This window comes from Tupaia chinensis, unplaced genomic scaffold (assembly GCF_000334495.1).
Source record: "Tupaia chinensis unplaced genomic scaffold, TupChi_1.0 Scaffold000100_1, whole genome shotgun sequence".
Classification (NCBI taxonomy): Eukaryota; Metazoa; Chordata; class Mammalia; order Scandentia; family Tupaiidae; genus Tupaia; species Tupaia belangeri.
Window position 1 is genome coordinate 1,516,532 of NW_006159564.1, and position 10,986 is coordinate 1,527,517.

A 10,986-nucleotide genomic window follows, 5' to 3' on the forward strand; every position below is an offset into this window, starting at 1 on the left:
TGTAGTAGGATACTAAAACTGACATTATTTGGTAAGTGGTACATTTTCTAGTGACTTTACTGTTTATTCATTGTATTTTTATTAAAGACATTTGTCTTTAAGCAATAAGTAATAACGTATTCAAAGTGTAATTAATTTTTGTTCAAGGAGTAGTTTTAAATGACTTTAGGCTGTTATGTATGTTTTAAGCAAGTTTAATTCAGTAAGAACAGAGTATGTTAAGGTTGTTATTATAATTATTTTTAATTTGACCAGAGAGAGACAGAGGGAAAGTGAGAAGGCAAGCTGCCAGGTGCAGGAGTAGAACTGTAGTCAGCCATGTGGGAGTCCAGTGCCTCAGCTACCATACGACCCACTGGTCCCAAGGTTATTATTTTTAAAAAACAAAATATGACTTAGATACCCACAATAGGATATTATAGCTTTAACTATATCAGAATTTTTGAATTGTTAGTTTCTTGTTTTCTTTTTGAAGAGTGGAAAGTTGGCATGTTTGAAGTTCCACATTTACTTTGTTATCCTAAATAGTACTGTGTACCACTTTGTAAGTTTATCAGTATTAACAGTAATTACAGAATTCAAACTGCCATTATTAATTCTTAGTAAAGAATTAATTAAGAATTAGAATAAAATAAAATCAGCAGAAGCAAAAACCAAAATATTCTAGAGGTATGTAGTCTCAACCCAGGTTACATGTTTCTCAAAGACAAAATTCTGTTGTTGAACTTAGAATTCAAAACTCTTTGAGAGGTCTAGTCACAGTGGTCCAGCAGTAGTGCTCTGCTTGTGGTGCTGGGGCCATATGGAGGATCAGAATTAGGGTCCCTGGGTGACCTGTACATACCAGAAATGTGTACAAGTGCATGCCTGCGAACCTGGCTGTCTGGGAAAGCTAGGGGGAGGATCATGGTGTGAGACCCTTTTGAGGGTCTTGGTTCCTCTCATGATATAAGTAAACTTAAACACACATACACAAACCTTAATATGCATGAAATAGTCTGTATATGAAAGAAACAGTGGTCACAACTGGTAGCAAGATAAGACTTGCAAGAAATTAAGGGAATAGGAGTGATAGTCCATAAAGATACATTAAAAGTTTAATTAAAGACATAAAACAGATCAGAATATAAGAACAAGGCACTATGAAAAAAGAACAAATAGATTTTAAAAAGAGCTGAACACTTGGGACCAGCAGTTAGTGTAATGACTATGTCACTGGACTCCCATGTAGTTGACTGCGGTTCAAGTCCCAGACCCGGTGCCTTAAACTCACACCAGGCGTTGGTGCGTGTGTACCCAAGATCCTGAGAGGAGAATGGAGGAGAAGGGATTGCGGCATGGCCACCCCACCCCAGGGCATGATATCTCACTTTATATCTCTCTGTCTTTCGGGCGAGCTCACGGGCCCTATAGCAAAAACCTCTCCAAACAAACAAACAAACAAACAAACACCCAGCTGAACCCAACTTTTGGAAATGAAAAATGTAAACATTGGAATTGAATGCTAAGTGGATAGGTTAAATAGCAGATAAGTCACAACTGAATCTGCTGAGAGTGAGTGAACTGAAAAATACAGAAAATTAACAGAATAAGCACAAAAATACAGTTGAGAATTTTTTTTTTTTTTTTTGAAGAGGTTTTTGCTATAGGGCACATGCGCTCGCCAGACAGACAGAGAGAGACAAAGAGATAGGAAGTGAGAAATCACTGCCCGGGGGGATGACCATGCCGCAGTCTCTTCTCCTCCATTCTCCTCTCGGGATCTTGGGCACACACGCACACACGCCTGGCGTGAGTTTAAGCCACCAGGTCCGGGAATCGAACCACGGTCGACTACGTGGGAGTCTAGCGACATAGCCATTACGCTAACTGCTGGTCCCCACAGTTGAGAATTTGAAAGAGAAATTGAAAATGAGAAAGCCCAGCATATTTCCATTAGGAATTTAAAGATGACAGAATGGGGGGGGAGTGGAATTAAATCAAGAGGAAATGGCTGAAGAACTTTTTAGAATTATATAAAAGATGTAAACTTTCCAATTCAGAAGGTACAGTGAGTTCTCAGTAGTATGTATAAAAATAAACCCTTGCTAGACATATTGTGGTGATATCAGGAAATACATGACAGAAAGATTATCTGTTATTTTGGATAATTGCCCAGGGATGCTTGTGCATGACAGAAAGGAGGAGAGAGAAGGCACCCAACAGCATGGTCACTCCACAGTCCCTTCTGTATTTCTCCATGTTGGGATTTTAGGCACCCATGCATGTCCTCCTCAAGCTACTGAGGCTGGAACTTGAACTGTGGTTGGCTATGTGGGATTCATTTCTCTTAACAACTAGATTGTGGGGCCAGCCCAGAGAGTGTCTTAAAAGCAGCAATTGATTAGTAATAGTCACTTTATAATGATAAAAGGAATAATTCACTAGGACCACATAACAATGTGCACATTTGTGCATCATAACTTTAGATTTCTCTCTAAAGAAAAATTGATAGGACAAGGAAAAACCAACAACTTCACAATCACAGGAATGCTTTTAGTACTCTTCTCTCAGAAACTAAAAGATATATCGAGTATACTCAGAATTAGTAGGGAGTGAGAAGATTGGAAAAAGGTTTGTAATAGATTTAATCTTGTACATCAGGAAGAAATAGATTTTTTTCAAGTATACTTTGACACATAAAAAAGTTTGCAATATGTGAGGTCTTCCAGCAAATTTAAAAAAATAACAGAAGTGATCTTCCAGCAAATTTTAAAAAATAATAGAAGAGAAATATCCTACAGATTATATTCTATGGCCTCACTGGAAATTATTGGGCAAAAATATAAACCAGACTCTCCTTTTGGGGATAAAAAATATGCTTTAAATAAGTCAAAGAAAGAACCACAGTGGGAATTAGAAAGAATTAAATAATGTCTTGTACATAACAAAATTTTTAGAGTATTCTAAAGCTATACTTGGAGAGAGATGTATACCCTTAAGTACTTAATAGAGGGGCTGGCAGGTGGCGTGGTGGTGAATGGTGCTGGACTCTCACATGGCTGACTGCAGTTTGAGTCCCGGACCTGGTGACTTGCTTTCTTGCTTTCCCTCTCTCTGACTTTCGCTCTGTCCCTCTCTGGTCAAGTTAAAATAAAGGAAGTTAAATAATTCTTTTTTAAAAAAATACTTAATAGTTAACTGGACTGAACTTCTTCGATTTAAGTATTCAGTTCAAAAGATTATAAAAAGTACATAGTAAGCCCAAATTAAATAGAAGGAAGGAAATAATTAAGAGCAGACATGAACCAGAATTCAGGGAATTGATAGGCTCGACAGTATTGAAACATAGTTGATAAACCTCTGTGAAGAGTACTTTAAAAAGGCCTTAGTACACAGTATTAGGAATGAAAGGGCATGACTACAAATATAGTAGAAACATTAAAAACTAACATTATGAATACTGTGAATAACCATTGCAACTTGAAAACACTTATGACATGGACAATTTCCTAGGTAAATTTAAGGTACTGTTTCAAGAAAGAAAATTTGATTGCCCAAATTAACAAAATCAAACAAGTTATTCTACCAAATATTTAAGGAACATGATTCTAAATTATACTAGCATTTTCAGAGACTAAGCAAAGAGGAAATATACACTAATTCCTTTGTTGGTATAACCTTAACATGAAAACCAGCCAAAGAAAATGCAGGCCAGTTTCACTTAAAAGCATAGATGCAAAATGCTAAAAAATAACAAATCAAATTTCTTAGTGAATATTAGAATACTATCATTAAGATTGCTCATCTGAGGAGTATAATATTGGTTTAAATTAGACAATCTAATACTGTCTGTATAGTAGGTTAAAGGAGAAAACAGAGCCATTTTCTCTGTAGATAAAGAAAAAGCATTCAACTCCCAAGCATGTTAAAACAGAAAACTGAGAATAAAAGGAAATTCTTTAATGACGAATAGATATCTTTTACATAGAACAATTGCTGTATGCCCTAATAGGAAATGGTATTAAATGTAACTAAAATCTCAATTATAATTATATAGAACACAAAGATGCTAATATGGCAAAACTTTACACAAAAGATAAAAAAGTTATTTAAAGTCATGAAGTAGGGGAATGGGTTTTGAGGAGAGGTAGTCTGAAATATGTCTATTATTATTATTATTTATTTTTTTTGGAGAGGTTTTTGCTACAGGCTGCGTGTGCTCACCAGAAAGACCGAGAGAGACAGACAGAAAGCAACAAATCATCCCTAGGGGGGATGGCCATGCCACTCTCAGGATCTTGGGCATGCACACACATGAGCCCAGTGTTGAGTTTAAGCCACCGGTTTCGGGACTTGAATCGCAGTAGACTACATGGGAGTTCAGCGACATAGGCATTACACCAACTGTTGGTCCCAATTATGTCTATTTTTTCTTAATGATCAGGAGAAAAGATGGAAAAAATGTTTGAACAAAGATGGGTGTTTAATAAATTTAACTTTTTGTTTGCCCAAAATATTTAAGTCCTGAAGTTACATTCACACTAATAAAAATACTTAGCTACAGAATAGGAATTTCTAATTGGGTACAATTTGAAGCATGATGCTCTTAGACCTACTAGGTAGATGACAGTAAATTATAAACCATACTAACAATGTAAAAGCAGGATTTTTAGAAGTTCTGGTAAGGTATCTCAATGTGTCCTCCAGCCAAAGACCACCGAGGACACCATTTTTATAGTTGAACAAAGTTGGATTTATTATTGAATTATTGCAGTAAGAGAATGAACACTGTAAAGAACAGTAAACATCTCAGTACGGGTATTTTGGGATTTTTTTGGGGGGGGGTCGGAGTTGGGCTTAAGGGATTTTGGATAAACTTCAAGGAAGTGTGGGGCTTGCTTTCTGATTGGATGCTGTGAGGAAATGAAATTGATTTTATGATTATCTTACTAAATCTTATTTAGAAGGTGTGAGGAACAAATCTTAACTAGATCTTCCCTAAAATGTGGAAAGAATAATTTTAGCTAAAGCTGCCATTGGTAAAGCAGTAGCAGTCATTCAAAGTAGCCAGGATAGGGAGGGGGGGGTGTGTTTGGTCATTTTTTGTGGTTTGTCAGTATTCTTGTGTTTATCTGTGCATTGATAAGATTTTGGAGTGATCTTAGTTTTGCTTTGATCTATCAGGGTCACAGAGTGATCTTTTGTGATCTTAGTGTAGTTTCAAAATACTCATGTTCAACAGTAAAACACCATAACCTACCTGTGAGTGCCAGGCTAGCTTCTAACAACACAAAGGCCTTTTTCACAGTACTGGATCCAATTCCTGGCTATCAGGAGCTGCTTTTCTCCTCCTCAGATATTGGAGAAAAGCCAGTAATACCCAGTGAAAGCCAAAAATTAATTGATGTAGGGAGGAGATGGTATTGAACTTTATACAGGGAGTTGAATTACTAGTGGATGGTCTTCTAAAATCTTATTGGTGGTTTGACGTTTGAAACTTTTTTTTTTTTTTTGACTTTTGCTAGAGGGAGTATGCACCCACTGGAGAAAAACAGACAGAGAGGGAGGGAAAGTGAAAAAGCACCATCCACTGAGGATGGTCACATGGCAGTCCTGTCTCCATTTCTCTTTTTGGGATTTTGAACATGCACACATAGGTGCCTGGTGTGTTTTTAGGCTGCTGAGTTCAGGACTTATTTGAACCATGTGGTTGGCCATGGGCTATCAAGTAAGACTTAACCACTACACTACCGGTGACTGGCCCTGAAATGTATTAAACACAATTTTTTCGTGTGTTAATTTATTTAATGTATTAATCACAATTCTGGACTTTTATTTGCAAATAGATATCCTTTTTTAATTAGGTACTTCAGAAGTTTGTGTGTATACATGTATACTGGCAATGTATGAAGTATTTTGAGTTAATTTTTGGACTCTGATATAAGCCTACAGAATCTCATGTCTTTTTTTTTTTTTTTAAGTTTTGTTGTAGGGTATGTGCATTTGCTGGAAAAAGAGAGAGAGAGAGAAAGGGAAGGTGAGAAATCACCTCCCAAGGGGATGGCCTGGCTGCAATCCCTTCTTCATTCTGATCTTGAGATTTTGGGCATGCATACTCATATGCCCAGCATGATTTTCAAGCCACTGGATCTGGAACTCGAACCTTGAAGTTGGTCATTTGGGATCCAGCTGCCATAACCTCCACATCTCCTACTGGTACCTATTTTTTATTTTTTGAATAAACCCAATGTGACATTCTTTGTTGCTGCAAGGAGTTGATTTGTTCTCAGTCAACTGGAAAGTCATTTGGACAAGATGGGTAATTGACTGTGTTACCATCACTTAAAAACAAACCAACAAACTAGGAACAATCGTATAATCTCTGATTTTTTTTCTTTTTTTTGGGTGGTTACATACTGCTTGTAGACCTAACTCCTTTGAAAGACAGTGGTGGTATGGATTCATAATTTCTGTGTTTTTTTAGTGGATTACTTTTTTCTTAAAGAATTATTTATTTAACTTTATTTTTTAAAAATGTGCTATAGGGCATGTGCGTTCACTAGAGAGAGACAGTGACGAGAGAGAGGGAGAAACTGAGAATGTAAACCACCAGGTCTGGGATTCAAACCTCAGTTGGCCATATGGGAGTCCAGTGCCTTAACCACCATGCCACCTGCTGGCCCCAGTGAGTTACATTTTTAGGTCAGTTGTTTTATTAGCTGGTTTCTCCTTTTCTAAATCAAGAGAGGCAAGAGGGATAACAGACCTGTCAATCATACTGTGTCTAACATTTACGTATAGAATAAGGTGGTTATGTACTAATTCAAGGATATTGAAGAATAGTGTGAAATGAAGTGAGTTGTTTTTTTTCTTAGGAGAGAGATTTTTGCTGTTGGACATGTGTGCTCTCCAGTGAGACAGAGAGACAAAAAATGAGAAATCATCCTCCAGAGGGAATGGCTGTGCTGCATTCCCTTCTCCATTCTTGGGATCTTGGGCACGCACCCACATGCACACAGTGTGAGTTTTAAGCTGCCGGGTCCGAGACTTGAACCATAGTCAACTACATAGGAGACCAGCGACATAACCTTTATACCATCTGCTGGTCCCCTAAAGTGAGCTTTTTAAGTTACGCAATTTCTCTTAAAAATAGAGCTTTCTATATATAGATTTTATAGTTGAGTTCCTCTATTAAACCTTTTTGCCAGTATGGTCATAGGCCATAGGTCTGACATCAAAAAAAACCTGATGTTTGTTTCTTTCATAAAAAAATAGGTTACTAGCAATAAAGAATCCTTCTCTTAAAATGAGTTATTCAAATGAGATCAGTAGACTTCATAATTGATTTTATTTTACACTTTAAAGGAAATGTACTGTTCTTTATCACATATTCTGTTGATACACCTATTCAAGACATCTAATTTTAAGTAAACTTATAATTTTATTTTAGTTAATGGCCAACCAAGACCCCTTGAATCAAGTCAGGTGAAATATCTCCGTCGAGAACTGATAGAACTTCGAAATAAAGTGAATCGTTTATTGGATAGTTTGGAACCACCAGGAGAACCAGGACCTTCCACAAGTATTCCTGAAAATGGTAAACCATGAATCCATTATATTCTGATTTATTGTTTGCTTGTCCTTTTTGCAGATACTTTTTAAGATCTTTTTTAGTAGGTGTAGGATGGCATCTTCAGTATCGCTCTTTGATGTTCCTGCCTGTGCTAGTGTTCATGTCTGTGTTCTTTACCTGGTTGCTCATCAAGATTCCCAGGAGGTTTCATATACTAATTCCTGTATCACGTCATAGATGTACTGGAAGATAAGGCTGAAAATCCATTTTGAAGGTGCTCTCTGGGTGATACTTTTACTACTAGTCGTGGACTCCTGGGTTTATGACATAGGTCAATTGTCAGACTCCTATGACTCAAGAACTCTTTTCAGGTATACTAGATAAATTAATAAAACTTTGGACTTGACAATTATTTCATGAGTTTTAGGTATATGAAATAGTTTGAAGTAAAGCATAATTTTAGGTGAATATGTTAAAATTACAAAGTTTATATTATAAAGTTTAAGTACAATTTTTAAAAATTTGCCTGAGGACGGGACCAGCAGTTAGCGTAATGGTGATGTCGTTGGACTCCCATGTAGTTGACCTCAGTTCGCGTCCCGGACCAGGTGGCTTAAACTCACGCTGGGTGTGTGTGCGTGCATGCCCAAGATCCCGAGAGGAGAATGGAGGAGAAAGGATTGCAGCATGGCCATCCCCCCTGGGGGGGTGATTTCTTGCTTTCTATCTATCTCTCTGTCTTTCTGGCGAGCATATGCACCCTATAGCAAAAACCCTGCCTGTGCTAGTGTTCATGTCTGTGTTCTTTACCTGGTTGCTCATCAAGATTCCCAGGAGGTTTCATATACTAATTCCTGTATCACGTCATAGATGTACTGGAAGATAAGGCTGAAAATCCATTTTGAAGGTGCTCTCTGGGTGATACTTTTACTACTAGTCGTGGACTCCTGGGTTTATGACATAGGTCAATTGTCAGACTCCTATGACTCAAGAACTCTTTTCAGGTATACTAGATAAATTAATAAAACTTTGGACTTGACAATTATTTCATGAGTTTTAGGTATATGAAATAGTTTGAAGTAAAGCATAATTTTAGGTGAATATGTTAAAATTACAAAGTTTATATTATAAAGTTTAAGTACAATTTTTAAAAATTTGCCTGAGGACGGGACCAGCAGTTAGCGTAATGGTGATGTCGTTGGACTCCCATGTAGTTGACCTCAGTTCGCGTCCCGGACCAGGTGGCTTAAACTCACGCTGGGTGTGTGTGCGTGCATGCCCAAGATCCCGAGAGGAGAATGGAGGAGAAAGGATTGCAGCATGGCCATCCCCCCTGGGGGGGTGATTTCTTGCTTTCTATCTATCTCTCTGTCTTTCTGGCGAGCATATGCACCCTATAGCAAAAACCTCTCCAAAAAAAAAAAAAAATTACCTGAGGACACTCACCAGAATGGGTAAAAGCATCCCCCATGGGAATGGTCACATTGCAGCACCCAGCATGTTTTATAAGCCTCTGGGCCCAGGACAAATTGTGTAGTTGGCCATGTGGAATCCAGTTGCCTCAACCATTGTGCCACTGGCTGACCTTTAAACAGTTTTTAATAATCATAATAAGCAAAGAAAAATTTTTCCCCCATTTTACAGATGACAGGTACTATTGTAGATAAAGATTTATTAATAGATTTGGAACTGACATACAGTTTGGAGACCAAATGTATTTTAAAATGTGGTCTGAAATTTAAGTTTGTGTTATCATTTTAAAATAATTTTTTAAGAAAACCTGTTTTCTAGGTGACTGTGTATAAGTGGCTTAATAGATGATTTTTTTGGAAAAGTGTCATATATAATCTCTTGCAACCTTTAGATGCTGAATATTCTAATTTTGGCTCCCAAATAATTTTGAACTTTTGATTTTCTACTTTAATTTTGTTACAGTTGACATAAAATGCATTTTCTATAACTTCTTTCTTTTCTTCTAACCTTGTGTAACTGTGCTTATGGTAGTTGCTGAGTAAAAATTTGGTGATTAGTAATTTTGAGTTCCACCTCTGTTTCAAAACACATTGGAGAGTTGTTGAAATACTGTATGGCCATTTTATGATGAAACCTTTTATAATTCAGGTCAAAGCAGGTTGCTTATTCAGAGCCCTACTTTTCCAACCAAAAGCTCCAATTTTAGATCAAGAATGTATTAGAAACTATAGACCATTTTCCTAGAAGAATTCATAATTACTAATACAACCTATTCACATAATTTCTGGAAAGTTCATCCATAGTAAATTATGAAATGTAGATCAAAACTTGATCAATGTAGCAAGTCCCATGTTTGTACTCTAAGGAATGGAAGTACAAGCTTTTTGGTTTAGGTGAACTCTTTTTCTTCTCATCTGCTTCTTGCCACTATCTACTGCTTTTATTCTTTTGTGCCATATTTTTGTATTTTTATTTTTAGTTTGCCACTTACGGTAATGTAAAAGAGATGAAATGGATTTCTCTGCATTTTGGAAATTATACTGTATATTGTTCCTTTGCGTGGCCATCTTCCAGTCATTGTGCCCTTTCTGACCTATCTGATGTTAAGATGATGTAAGAATAGTTTTCAAACATTCTTTGAATTATTTTTAGAGAAGGTTGTAATTTTTGTTTTCCCTCCTACACTTAGTAAGATACCTTATGTCTTGGCTACCTGGCTTCTATGAAGTTCCTAAGCTTCTAAGGTCTAAGAATGTATCCTGATTTAGTAATCTTCTCTAAAACAAGAACATAAACCTCTAAAACCTAAATCAACACCAGAGGTCTTGTTCGCGGAACAGAACTGCTAATCAACTGTCAGTACTGTTAAGAACTTTGTAGTTTACCTCAACGAGAAACAAGTGGCCACCCGTGGTCTTCGGTGCACTACCTCTGCAGTGGTTCCTGGACACTCGTTTGCCTCCATGAGGCAATGATGCGTAAGCTGCCTTACATACTGGATTGACCTGTTGCAGTAGCTCTAGCAGTTAATGGAGAAAGTACTGGTGGACACATACCAGTGTTTCCTGATGGCCTTAGCTTGTGAGAAATGAACAGAGGCATGGGTACTAAAAGGTAGTAGTGGTATGAAGAGAAATAATTTATAAGACTTGTGTGGTATGCTCTTGGGATGTAGTTTTGAAATTGGGGAGGGACCAGCAGTTAGTGTAATGGCTATGTCGCTGGACTCCCATGTAGTTGACCGCAGTTCGAGTCCCGGACATAGTGGCTTAACTCACACCAGGTGTGTGTGCGTGCGTGCCCAAGCCCCTAAGAGGAGAATGGAGGAGAAGGGATTACGGCATGGCAATCCCCCCTGGGGGGTGATTTCTCGCTTTCTGTCTCTATGTCTCTTTCTGTCTCTCTGGTGAGCGCACACGCCCTATAGCAAAAACCTCTCCTAAAAAAAAAAAAAAAAA

General features: G+C 37.5%; 1 protein-coding gene across 4 annotated transcripts in view; it reads left to right on the forward strand.

Annotated features, from left to right (window-relative positions):
- Nucleotides 1–10,986, forward strand: part of TFG (trafficking from ER to golgi regulator) — a 32,746-nt gene that overhangs the window by 5,574 nt on the left and 16,186 nt on the right. For all 4 annotated transcript variants that reach the window (XM_027769974.1, XM_006143567.2, XM_027769975.1 and 1 more), the window contains exon 3: nucleotides 7,432–7,579. In XM_027769974.1, the coding sequence (XP_027625775.1) occupies nucleotides 7,432–7,579 (148 nt within the window). The remainder of the gene's footprint in view (nucleotides 1–7,431; nucleotides 7,580–10,986) is intronic.